This window comes from Agelaius phoeniceus, chromosome 3 (genome assembly GCF_051311805.1).
Source record: "Agelaius phoeniceus isolate bAgePho1 chromosome 3, bAgePho1.hap1, whole genome shotgun sequence".
In the NCBI taxonomy this organism is placed as follows: Eukaryota; Metazoa; Chordata; class Aves; order Passeriformes; family Icteridae; genus Agelaius; species Agelaius phoeniceus.
This window is the reverse complement of record NC_135267.1, coordinates 101,539,903-101,553,726: the sequence shown is the minus strand read 5'-3', so window position 1 is coordinate 101,553,726 and position 13,824 is coordinate 101,539,903. Positions and strand designations below refer to the sequence as shown.

The following is a 13,824-nucleotide window of genomic DNA, read 5'->3' as shown; positions in this document are numbered from 1 at the left end:
GGCTTTTCATTGCATATTAATATTTGAGGTGAAAACCACCTGTACTACATACAGCGCTCTTTGTGGGACAATATATTCCTACAGACAAACTACACTCTCACTGCCCTTGGTTTTGGTCCTCAAAAAGTAAAAGTTTATTCTTGACCATTGATCAAGAGACAATTAATCCCCTTCTCATCTGGCATCACAGACACATGCTGCTTTGTGCATGAACTGTGACACAGAAAGTGAGAAAAATCCAAGAACTGTTGGCAAAGTTTTTTCCCCCACTACTTTGCTGAAGATGCCATTTGACATCCAAAGATTTAAGTTATTCCTTTGTTCTGCAAGCCATCTGCTTGCCGGAATTAAAAGGAGAAAGGAGTGTTTGCTGGAAATATTGACCTCTGCATGCCATAAAAGCAACTATGTTTTCCCTAATGTAGAAGATCTTGGGTGAAACCATTCTTTGGGATGTGAGTTTACTGCCACCTGCATCAATATGACAGAAACTCTTACAGGAAAAGTGACTTTACTGTAGAAAGACACGTTTAGATGAAAAAAGTGAGAGTAATAGTGTTAGGAGAAGGACATGCTGCTCTCAGTAACCCCTCATTTAACAACAAGAACAAGAACTTTAAAACAAAACTGAAAATCTTAGAGAAACTGAGATGATTATGCAGGAAAGCCTGGAACTGACTTGCAGGATCTGCAGAGTCTGCAGGAGACAGCAGTGTCTTCTCATCACAAACACAGGTGTGACTAAAAAAATGTGCAAATGTCTTGGAGCAGAGTAATGGGTTATGAACTTGTGGTGAACTCTGTATTTCCTCTCTTTCTAGGTCTAACTTGGTTGTCAGGAGAAAAAGGCCTGAGCAGCAAGGTATGATTTCTATGAAGATTAAACAGCAGATACTGTCACCTTATTTAGATAACAATAGAAGACCCAGGGGCTCTTGGACAAGTCTGAACTTACAGAAATTTGGATGTACAGGCAGACTTACTTAAAATACATTCTGACAATATTTAAGGATTGTCTTTTTGTAGCTGAAACTATGAGAAGTATTGTATACCTCTGTGCAATTTCAAATAGTAAGCTTGAGGATGGAGTAGAAACAACTGCAGAAAATGATGTTTTGTCAGTGAAGAGCTTGTGCACTCTGTGTATCAAAGCAGCTGTTATTTCAGGCCTTGGTTTTGCCCATTTTCTGGTTTGAGTAAAAAAATGTAAAGGTGTTAGACATCCATCATTAACTAACAGGGGCCTTGTAAGAAATAAAGGTTTGCAGTAGGTTGGTAAGTGGCTTGCTTTGTGGTTCCTCAAGTTGCTGGTCATGAAGAACAATAAAACAGTAGCCTTTGCCTCATCTCTAAACCAGCTTTAGAAAGAAAAGATTACAGATATGAAACATCCTAATTAGATCATTTTCATTTCAGATCTAATTTAGGTGTTTCTCATTCAAATAAACCAGCATAAGTAGATTTTTCTAAGAATTTATAAGTATCTGAGTAGATTAAACCAGAAAACTGAAAACCAACAACAAAAAAAAGAAGCACCAGATTACAGGCTGCTTTAAAGAATGACAGGAGAAAAAGGAATTAAATTATCTGAATATTCATGAAGGATTTTTTCACACAATTACCTAAGAATTTGTAAGTCCAAAGATCACATCTCTCTCAAACACAATGGTGACAATAAAAACAAATTCCAGCTGCTTATCAGGAGCTTGTTGAAAGGGCTCTATTTTATCATTTAACAGTTTGCTTACTTTTTGGACTACTTCCCTTTCCCCCTCACCTTTGTGACTCACAGAGCTGGCCACTGGTGAGCAGAAGTCATTTGAAACATGATGTTCATTGTCTATAGGATATTTCTGGGCAACACTCCAACATTTCTTCGAAGCATGCACTTTCCTCATCAGTGTATCACCCAAGATCTGACAGTTTTATTAAAGTGTCTTTTCCTTGCATTTTTTGTTACCTTTGGTACATGGGATGGCCTTTTGAATTTTCAGCAGCTGAGAGCTGGACTGCACTACAAAAGCATTTCAAGCTAACAACCTTTCCACTGCTTGATCTTTTCTGTCACAGATTGGATCAGTCACTGTCCAATACATGGAGCTGTTGTTCTTAATATTATGTCCTTTTCAGTTTTTTTTTTTTTTTAACTTTGTAGGAGATTATATTAATTGATGGACTTGGATGTGACACAAGAGTAAAGCTCAAGGAGAGACACAGCAGTGTATGTGTCTTGCTACGGCCTCATCTAGTGACACTATAGCTATAGTTGTAAGCCTTTTTTGTTTTTTCTTTTTCATTTCTTTGAAAGAAATTAGCCCTCAGATAGCATTCTCTCAAACTTCTTTGCAGTCTCAAAACAAATAATAGGAATGCTGTAGAGCCCTGTTTGGTGAAATTGATGCTCAGGGTAAATTCTCTAAGATATAGGACATTTTCTTAGGAGTCTCAGGTGATGGGTACTCAATGTTTGCATCCTCCTCAACCTCTGTTGTATCTATTTCTCTCCATCCTTTCTGTTTTTGTTCCTTCTCTACTCTCCTTTAATTAACAGATCTTTCTCATTTTGCTTATGTCATCAGGTAACTTTATTTAGACTACTATTTCTTCTTGAAATCCCATTAAATTAATTTGGAATAAGGTGATGTGACTCTGAGAGCTATCTGAGGTTTTAAAAATGGATAAAACTGCTTTAAATATATGCAAAATCAAATTGTATACTAGTAATTGCATTTTGCCCTACATAAACCATATATAGGAATCATTCAGTATTAAGCAGAAGTGAGGGATGCCCAACCCTAACTTAGCAGTAGCATTGTTTTACAAATACCTAAAAGGACTGTAAGGTTTCAGGGAACAGGTTATCTAATTTTCACATGGTATTAAGCACAATGAAGCCAAATTCCCTAGAAATTACCATGCACAAATAAGTACTCTTAATGACCTATGAATGTTTAAACTTCTTGAGTCCTGTACTTTGTGGACTTGCAGCAGTACCACTGTTAGCTTATTGTAAAGTTTGTTCATTAGCGACTGACTTAGAAGATGAATTGCAAAAGGACATTTCCCCAGAGGAGGCAGAGATGTGTGCTGCTTGTAGCATAATTTAGGGGCAACTATGAGGAATTTCAAAGGTAATGCAAGCAGAACAAGAACATTAAAGAACTGGTTTTGATCTCACAATGACATAAGCCAGGAGGAACTTTTCAGAAATATACATTTATGTTTAAGGGCATTGGTAGGATGGGAAATGAAGAGTAGGTGTTGAGAGAGGAAAGGAAAGGGAAAGAGTAGGAAAGGATGGAGTTAATTGCTTTGTGAACAGTGAAACCCCTCTTGAAGAAAGTTGGAGAGACATTTTGGTGACAGCAGAACATGTTACCTATCACCTGTGGAGCCAGGTACTGACAGTCCCTCCCTCTTGCTAGCAGCTGTGCACCCATCTCAACACCCAACACTGGTGTTTCCCACCCTGGCACAGAGGTGCTCCCTCAATCCTGCCGTCAGCAGAGGGAAGGAAAGAGAAACAGATCACATAGAAAATGCTCTCAGTCATATGAGAGAGGGCCTTTGATGCAAATGCTGGGGATATTTATTCTGTCAGAATGGCTAAAATTAGGGAGTATTTATTATCTGTACACTGGGAGAGCCCTTGACAAAAAGCTTTAATCTGCTCCAGACATACTACAGTCTGAATCTTGTATGTGGCTGCAGCAGTGCTTAGCATGATTAGGTATAAAATTTGTATTGAAGAGGTTACATTCAATAAAGAGAGAAAAGGAAAGAGATGATCTAAAAAGACAGAAAATCGAGAGGAGTAAACATAGAACATGTAATGAATTTCCTAAAAGTCTGACATTTCCATCACATTCTTTTGATGCATACTTAGGAAAGTTTATCGCAGTATTCACATCTTTCTAATTAGATGGAACAAGCCAGATGATTAGAGCCGTGAAAAAAACATCAAAAGGTTCACACAACTTTTTATATAATTAGAAGGGAATTTTCATAACCCCTAAAAGCAGGATTTAATTGTGTAATTTAACATACAATTTAAATATCAAGATCAAACTAGCAGGGCAAGTGACTTAATGGGATAAATGATATTAACATCTAGTGTCAAAGCTTAATTTAAACAACAGAATGTCTTCATTATGCAAAAGAGTCAAGCAAACGAATCGTTCAAAGAGCCTTTTTTTTCAACAAGCCCTTTCCTATTGTTTCTTTGAAAACAATGAAATCAGCTGTGGAGCAGCAACATGCTGAGAGACTAGGAGAGCACGACTGGCTTTGTCCATCTGACCTCACTGTGACATTGTGGTGCAAGATCTTATAAAACAAGAACCTCCTGCAGTGCTCACACAGAGGACCTTTTAAGAGCTGGTTAATTTTACTTTTGTAGCTAATTAAATGGGAGGAGGCAGAGTGTGCATGAAATGTTAAAACCCTTGTGTTGATGCTGCTGAGCTTTGTTGTTTTAAAAGTACCAGCAGAAGCGTTCATAATTTGTCACTTTTCACAAAACCCCAAGAGACAAACTAAGAGCATTCAGGATCCCCAGGACATGGACAGCTCTTGTGTCCAGGACTCAGCAGTTGGACTTAAAGGAACAAATTAGAAATGTATAAGCTTATTAGAGTGAAAGATGACATTCACCCACATCAGGTCAGATGAAGAAAGGGAAAGTTTAAAAACATGTACAATAATTCCTGGAAAGTTAAGAATAGCCTGTAGGCCCCACTGGGGAAAATGTCAGTGACTCTGAAGATACTAAATTCCTGCTGATGAGCTTCAGGATGGCAAAGGTAGAACAGTTCAGTCTTCAGTATGTGTCCAAGGCTGCAAACGACCTGAACTATTTTAATGTGTGCAAAAGCTGACAAATAATATCCTCCGACAGCCTCTGTCTCCAGAAACAACTCACCATGAACAGGTCCCGAGCACCGATGTCAACAGCAAGCAGAAATGCTTTTTCAAACCTCTGATACCTGAAAGAAAAAGGAAACACGTCGCTTGCTGAGGTTAACTTAAGCTGCATCAAATTTTGCTCATGGACAAAGTTCTTCAATGCTTACCAAAAGTGATGCCAAAGCTTTATTGGGGAAACCTGATAGGCTCATACTCAGATTGCAGAACTGTGAGGTAGGACAGTGACTACCCTTAACCTTCTTAATTGCTTAAAACCTTCATCAAGTGGTTCAGTGTTGAGCCCCATCAGATTGGTTGAATCAGAAGGGAGCTGAAGATCCTAACAAATCCATCCTTTACAAAGATAGCAACCACAACACAGATAAACAGTATCCCCAGCAATGCTGGTAGGAACCTCAAAATCCTCTACAGAAAATACTAATCCCAAATTTCACATTACTTCAGAGGTCCCTGTAGAAGTTTACACTGAGTTTTGTCCTTTCAGACCCCTTGATACAGCTCTCTGAAGATGCTAATCCAATTGAGTCATGAATCCTCAGGGACTAAAAGAAGTAGGGGGTGATACTGTTTTGTCTCATAACTACCTTAGCCCAGCATTAGCACAGACTCCTGAGAGTTTTCTGAGATTCTACAGTGAAAAAGATTGCATCAATGAAGCAAAATAAGGGGCAAAAGAGCAAAATTACCTCTAGATATGCTCTAGAAGGCACCACCTGAGCATCACCCAGAGATGCAGTAGAGCAGGAAGGGAGCAAAGGTGGAACTTCACCTTTGAGGACCATTCCTTTGGCAGGCTGAGACCTTGCTGAACAACAGCTCCTTCCATGTGTGGTGACAGATCGACCCCTTGGTCCTACCCAGACACCACACACCATCTCCTGGGAGTTACAGCAACTAAAAAATCCCATTCACAGGGATGGAGGGACTGGGCAAGGGTGTGTATATCCTCCTGTGTGCAATCCTGGGGAATTCCACAGAAGAAGGAGGACACAAGCCATCCTTCAGAAGCTTTCTGAGGATGTTATTGGGGAAACTTGATAGGCTCATACTCAGATTGCAGAACTGTGAGGTAGGACAGTGGCTACCCTTAACCTTCTTCATTGTTTAAAACCTTCACTAAGTGGTTCAGTGTTGAGTCCCATCAGATCTGGTTGAATCAACATTGCACTGGCAAATACTAATCCCAATGGAAAATTCTTCATTGGGCTAATGTCTCTCTTATAATACTAGGCATAGATAACCATTATGTGACATTGTATTATGAGAAAGTGATTCTATCTGTACACATTTTCCTTTATTGCACATTTTTAACTGTTTAAAATTAGCTATGAAAATAGGTTTGGTGATTAGTCTTAGAAATGCAAATACCCCAATTTTATTTCAGCTGGGAGGTAGAAGATTGATTCCACATAGAACACTTTTGTATTTGTTCCATTACAAAGTAGGTAGAATTCCCTTTCCACCTGTTAACAATTTCAACAATGGATCAGTTGTAGACACTTGAGGTTTGGAAGGAGATGACTTCTTTGCTCCAGTGGGTAAAAAAAGCATTGTGATTTCTCAGGGTTAGAAAGGCGTAGGCTGTGCTTGTCAAATGAATATTGTCAGACAGCATCACATGGATGCCAGAATTTGTACAGCTCTGTACCTTGGTGCCATAGGAAACAGCGGGCAGTGCTGAAGCTCCTCCTCAGGCCAGTGTGAACAAGAGGAAAGATGGGAATCCTGCTTCCCCTGGCTGGGTAAAGTAATCCCATATGATGCACCACACCAGGATTCCTGTTCCCGGCCACGGCATCAGCGGTTTCCTGGCTCCCTCCTGTTACAGCCTTATCTCTCTCCTCTCTTCTACCACACACTTGGAATGATTCATCAGATTGCAAGATAGAACCAGAGAGGACTTTTCCTCAAGGAATAACATTCGTGACAAGAAGGCATAATATGTTAGCTTAAGTAAAAAAGGAAATGCACTCTCCAGGTGAGGTTCCTAAGAGCTGGAGTGGGGAGCCCTTCCCTCCCTAAAGCTAATCTCCCTGCTGTGCCTTCCAAGTACTAATTTGCAGCCCTCCTCACAGAACCAGTTTAAGGGAGGGGAAGAGGTAAATTAAAGTTAACCTCTTGATCGCCAGGGAACAGGCAGTGCACCCCCACTTTCTCATGCCTGTCTGTGTATCTGAAGTTTTCATCATCATTCCTATGACAGATTTTTCATCAAAATACATGGTTTTGCAATGATGCTTTTGAAGCTATACTTTAATTAAGAAAAATAAGTAAATGTTAAAATATGTGTGTCTTGAACAGCTATCATGCTTATATTTTTTTCCTAGCTTTTTTTTTTTCCATTATGGATTAAATATACATTCTTAGTACTTAGAGGGGAAATGGGAAACTGAACAGAAACCAGCAATATGACTGGCTAAAAAGAATGTCTATATCATAATTTTGTATTTCCAAAGTTATCACTATATAGACTATTTGAATGACATTTGCTTTAGCCAAGGAAAAAATGCCTGCAACCAAAAAAATATAAAATAACTTTCTCATTTGATTGACTTGCAGAACAGAATCATGGCCTTAAGCTGTAATTTCTTTGCAGTTTCACAAAGATTTCAATTATTTTTCCTTTAATCAACATACATACTTCAGTCTCATGGCCCCTATTCATAAAAGTGTGACATTAACTCATTATTTTCAGATCTTTACTAAGGAAAAAAAAAAGAGGGGAAAAAAGACTATCTAAGAAATTCTCTTCACAAACCAAGAGTGTTGCAAATAACAGTCACAGTTACTTCATGAACTATTATAAAATGAATTGCTTTAAAAGAAGGCAGATGTTACAAAGAAGAGTGACAAGGTTTTTTTTGCTTTACTTAGGCCAAAAGTATTAAATCAGTAAGGAATATCCAGCATTTGTAAAGTATCCTAACTTTACAAGAAGACAACTGTTATTCTGAAACCCTTTGTTATGACAGTTTTGTTGGTTTTAATGTACGGAAACCATTAGAGAGAGGTCTATAGAGCATGAGACCAACCTCAAGCTAATAATGTCTGTTTTATAAGCAAGCTTTATCCTAGGAAGACCTCTTACTGTTGTGAGCACACTCACTTAACAGTTTATCAGCTTCTCAAACAAACAAAATACCCCCCAAGTAAAACCTTCCCCCTTTTGTTCTTGTGCTACAGTCAGCAGGTACAGTATTTGCTCTCTAAAATGGAATCTCCAGGGCCCTGGTGCTGAACAGTGTCTTCCCACCCCCTCCTCCTCCTTGCCCCTTATTGCTTGGTTCACAATAACTCCAGCAATCAAGACTTATGTCTCTTGAAAAAGAGAGATAAGGAAATCCACCTGCAAACCATGAAGTTCAGCCACTTGTTTGGTCAAAATGACAGGCAACAGAAATATGACCTTCAAGATTAGAACTCTAAAACTGCAATTAACTATGTAGGACACACAGGAAAACACTTCCCTGCAAGCCATTTAGTAGATACAACATTAACTTCAAATTCTCACATAACTAAAGAATACTGTTATTATATGCATTTCTGTATGCATTCTAAAAAAGTATAAAAATTTCTGTTAGTATGGACAAGGAAATCAAGGGAAATGGGACTAATATAACAACAGGTATGTAGGTCAAAAATGGTGAAGGCAGAGAGGAATCCAGACTTGCCTTCCATGGTGAAATGACAAACCTGCTGCCTGCCTGTATTTTGGGAATATGACCTAACTGAAAAGATGCTGGGAAATAATTTTATTTTAAAATTAAATAAAATATATACCTAATAAAAAATATAATGTTATCTGTAACTTCAGAAAGGCTATTCTGTTCACTGGCATAAATAATAAGAGAATCAAATACCTGGGATTTCCTTCTGTTGGATGTTCAGAAATACTGTAATTTGACACATTGTTGATCAAAAAAATGTGTATGGATTGCAGCCTGCAGAGAAGGGACAAGAAGTCTTTTTGGTCTTTAGAAAATGTTCTACAAATATGTAAAAAGGCAAAATATTTTCATCTGTATTCCACAACTTCTAAATTGAATGTGGTCACTTAAAGATAGAAATACATTTTTCAGACTGAAAATGGTCAACTTGAAAATACTTGTAATATTTAACCATAATATTCAAGTGTCTTGTAAGACCTCCAAGAACCAGGAAAATAAAATAAAAATCACGTGGAGGCAGGAGGAAGGGAAGGGAGAGGGAGCTCATGCAGGCAAGCAATATAGTGCAGGAAAGATGGAAACATTTCTTTAGGGACTAGTTACAACCAACAAGCCTTCTTAGACATGCTCATCGACCATGTAAGCATATTCCTTGTGCTGGGCTGATAAAGGAGGGCTGCAGCAGCTTTTGCCTTGTCTTCAATAAGAGTACACAACATTTAGAAAATAATCTGCAGGGGAAGAGCTCTGGCACAAATAATATTTATAAGGCAATCCTTTTTAATGGAAGAAATTTCAGAGTCCTCCTCATCTCACAGTCCAATCAAGAGTGATATGCATTCAAAAAGTGGATATTAAATATGCACTGAGCAAACAGAACAGGAAAAAATGAATATTGAAATAATTTACATGTAATCAAACTACACTGAAATTAAGTTTTAATTGTTCAGTATTCCATGATGCATATGCAGATTTTAAAGTATTCAGAATATCAATCAAGTGTTTACTTACATCAAGCAATTGTATTTAAGCATACAAAACAGATGATGAAAATATGTTCAATCAGCTACAGCTCCCAACATTTACTGCTGGGTTTACATGATCACTTTTAATTCAGTTATTTCATTTAATATTTCAATTTAATAGCTCATTCTTTCATTCAATTTCTAGGCATCTTGCCCATTTCTTAAACACAATAATAATAATTATTCATAAAAGGAGCTGTTTCCTCATAAATTCTCATATCAGCAATTTTTGGAACAGAAATGGTTTTCATGCTTTTTTCCCCCTCAAATATGTTGTTATTATCTGAAATATTTTCCTTTTAAATTAGACAATGTTAAAAAAAAAAATAACATCTGCAAAATGACTCTGAACTCCGTTCTGTTGCAATTCCAATCCAGAATAATTAGAGATTATCAGGTTAAAGAACCTAAAAATTGCATGGCTGGGTTGCTAAGTGGCTGATTTAAATGGGACAGATTAGTTTTTCACCAACTGTTGATCACAACACTGATTTGGGCATGTAGCTGTATGTCAGCTTCAGAGCCTATTTACAAAACCAGGGCTAAAAGGACTTATATATTTCAAAGGAAAAATTCTCATGTGTAATGGTCCTTAAAATGACAACCCTGAAATTCTATTGAGCTCCAATGAGACACTTTAATGTAAATTTTCAGTAAATTCTGAAGATTTAGATTGGTGTGTAATCCATTGTATATAAAGTATAGTATTAGTCAAAGGTTTATATCCTGCATTTTATATTGAATGCTGAAAAAGTGGTACTTAAGAGTTCCTGGACAGGAATAAATACATCAAGATCTCACATTTCTTAAAAAAACCACAGAAAAACAATCAAAGAAACTCACTTTAAGCAAAAGTCAACCAAAACCCAAAATGATTTTACCCTAATGAGTTCAGTAGGATGCCCTATTTTAAATAAGGTGATTGTAGAAAACTGAATGCAGCCTGAAGACCAGGAACTCTCCAAAGCACCTATTTTCTGCTTCCTCCTACACAGGCTCAGCACAGTAACTCTTCCTGCTCCCAAAAGTTCCCTGCCAGAACATCATCCAGACAACACTGTCCTTCTCCCAGCAGGGCATCCACAGCCCCCTCCCAACCGAGGTTTGAACGAGAGGCCATGTGGACCACGCTTGGTGTTCCGCAGCATGGGTCTTGATTGGCAGAACTTCTATCTGCTGAATTTTCACTGTAGCTTTTTGGGACACAGATAACCTCCTGCATTCTATTTAACCCCAACTGGTTGCTGATTTTCACAAAACTTGCAGGCATTTGCTTATTTCTGAGACTTCTACCCTCTGTTAAATTGGCTGAGATTTCCTAATGATTCTGGAAGTTAGTAGGGAAGTGGCAGAAGGATCATTGGAAAGCTCCACCCTCTGAGATGCCAGCAGTATTATTTTGCCAACCTGCTGTTATTATGCCACAATGCTTTTAGGTTATGAGCTCCTTTGAACAGGACACAAACCTCTGAGGAAGGTTCACAGCCTTGTTACCTTCTAAGATACCGACGAAGAGAAAGTGCTGCAGAGCACACCAAAGGCTAATGGAGAAACAGCCACTGGGTCTATGTGTGTGGAGTCAAGGGGATAATCTCCTAAATTGTATCCTAAATTGTATTTTAGATGCAGGAGCTCTAAAAGTTGTCCAGGCATAATCTATACATCCCTTCAGGCCCAGATTTAGCAAAGCATTAATGCATGGGTTTATGACCTATAATTTTCCATGGGCCCTAAATATGGGCATGTTAAGTGAAGTGCTGGATTTGTGGCCTGAGTGACTCGTTTAAAAAGAAATCCCTTATGGAACCTTTCAAAGGTCATACACAAATAGGTCTCAGGTAAGTCAGTGAATAACCATGAGAAAATCCAGTATACAAATACAAAAATACAGGTATCTCAAGGCACCCAAAATTTCAGTCACTTGAAAGATACTGTCAAGTTACATATCTCTGACCTAAAGGAAGTCCACCCATAACTTTATAGATTTTTGGGCATAGAACTGAATGCCCTTCACATCAAAGGGTACCCTCTGGTTTGAAGCAAGAAAGCAAACAAGCAAACCAAATTAAAAAATAGGAAGAAAGAGAAAGCTAATAAGAGGAGCCAGACAGAATGACTCTCTGGCCAGAGAAAGCCCTTGAGGGCTTTAACTAGTTGTGAATCTTGAGGTCATTCCCAAACCAACCATAAAAAAGTTAATAATCTTTGTATGTGATTCCTATCTTTCAGAATGATATTCTGCTCTAGGAAACCCATATGTATTTTTGAGTGAAATAGTTCAGATGACTCTGCCTTACACACTTCTTCTCAGGACAAAATTTTGAGTCAGTTTTTCAAGTGAACCAAGTTAATTTTTGAATGAAGTAGCTCAATAATAAGGGATCATTTAAACCTTTAAAATACATACTTAGCAAGTAATAGTTTAGGTATATGAAATATTCTAGAAAAAGCAGTGGGTCTAGGCATAAAGAAGGATATGTCATTTATTTGTTGAAATTTGCTCAAATTAATTATAAACCAGCACTACTGTAACACTCTGGAACTGCCTCATACCTACACTGAGGAAACATTTGTTTAAAGATCCTGATTCTATGAACATTTATGCCACACACTTCCCATGTCATGCTGGTCATTCACGTTGGCTTGGGTTCTTGCAGGATAGGCCACTGAAAAGGATGACTGCACCCCCTTCCTACTGTGAATGAGAATTCTTTCACACCTGACAAGTGCTCCAAAGTTTTCCAGAGCAGGTGCCATAAAAGTCTGGATAACAGGAATTGATTACTATCATAAAATATTATTACATAAATTGAAACTATTACAATTTGTATATTTTAAAACTAGATCCTGTCTTTTATTGTAATCTGTACTTCCTTTCAATTTCCTACACTCCTTATTTCTTTTTTCATACTCATTTTCCTTCAAGAGAACATATATTTTGTTGCCATAGCAGTATTTCCCTACCTTGCAATTTTATCATCGTGGCTTTCCTTCAGGTTTCTCTAAGCTGCAACTAACACCACCCAGCAAACAGAGGCTTCCCCCACCCCCAAACCTCTTCATTCCTCCAACCTCTCACTACTTAGGAACTTCTCAACAGCGTATCTTTATCTTTAAATACAGACACACTCCAACATACTCTTCCAAAGTACTCTGGGCTAAAAACAGGTGTTAATTAAAAATGCTGATAAGAGTCAGTGACACCTGTTGTTTCACACTTATTTTACTCAACCCTGTCTGTTAAATCCTAGCCTTTATTGCATTAATTCGCTTCTGCTTTTCTTCTTTTCCAGCTTTATCCCTCTCACTCTGGTGATCATGTAAACTTAACAGTATGTCTTGAAAGCTGGATTTTATTGAGCAAACATATCAGCATGTCTACACACTAAAGACAGCTATATAACAGAGGCCCAGTATCATTGCTGTGGTTAAGGATGAGTTGCTGCCTTTATAATAAATCCCTATTGTGTACATGTGATATCTCTGCAATTTTGAGCTGCAGCAGATGGAAATTTGGTATTAAAGTTAAGATGAACAGGCCCTTTTCCTCCTTAGCTTTCTATGAGGTACAGGGCCAATTCTCCCTCATGCCTGACATTGGATAAGATGTGCTTTTTTAGTGCTAAGACTTCTCGGAGAAAACACATTAACTCAATATTTTCTAAAGCTGGCTGCCTAAAGATAAATATCTACTTACAGAATCATGGTGCAGGGCCAAATTTTGAATAATTTGCTGAATTATGGATCCATTAGAGTATATTTACCTTTTCCATCTATGATTGTCAATAACCAAATTATTTATTTATAATAAAATAATGCAGTAGTAATGTTCATACAATTCCCACACATAACAGCTCCATTGCAACAAATACAGTCACGGAGGAGACAGACAAGATATTGTCTTGAACTTTTTATGAATTTTGGCACATTTTTAAGGGAGCAAATGGAAAACTATTGAGTCTGATGTGCTTTTTCTGCACAGCATCATGTCCAGAACATAAATTAGAGAAACAGCCTTTTGCTGAGACTGAAGGCACTCCTGACCTAATCCCTTCCCATTAGCTGGGAGAGAATATTAGAACAGGGCAAGCATATGGTGATACTTCCTTAAGTAGTCTCCCAGTCTCCAACAATTTGTGGTTCAGGGATTTGCTGAGCCAGAGGTGGTTTCCAGGCTGGTGTTCCTCAGTGAATTCCTCTTCTCT

The 13,824-nt window shown here is 38.0% G+C and overlaps 1 protein-coding gene across 5 annotated transcripts in view; it reads right to left on the bottom strand.

The window, feature by feature from the left end:
- The window catches only part of WDPCP (WD repeat containing planar cell polarity effector), a 148,147-nt gene that overhangs the window by 40,579 nt on the left and 93,744 nt on the right, over positions 1 to 13,824 (bottom strand). For all 5 annotated transcript variants that reach the window (XR_013181524.1, XM_077175992.1, XM_054630211.2 and 2 more), the window contains one exon: positions 4,922 to 4,985. Coding sequence is in view for 4 of the 5 variants with exons in the window: in XM_077175992.1 (XP_077032107.1) it covers positions 4,922 to 4,985 (64 nt within the window). In the remaining variant the exon portion in view is untranslated. The remainder of the gene's footprint in view (positions 1 to 4,921; positions 4,986 to 13,824) is intronic.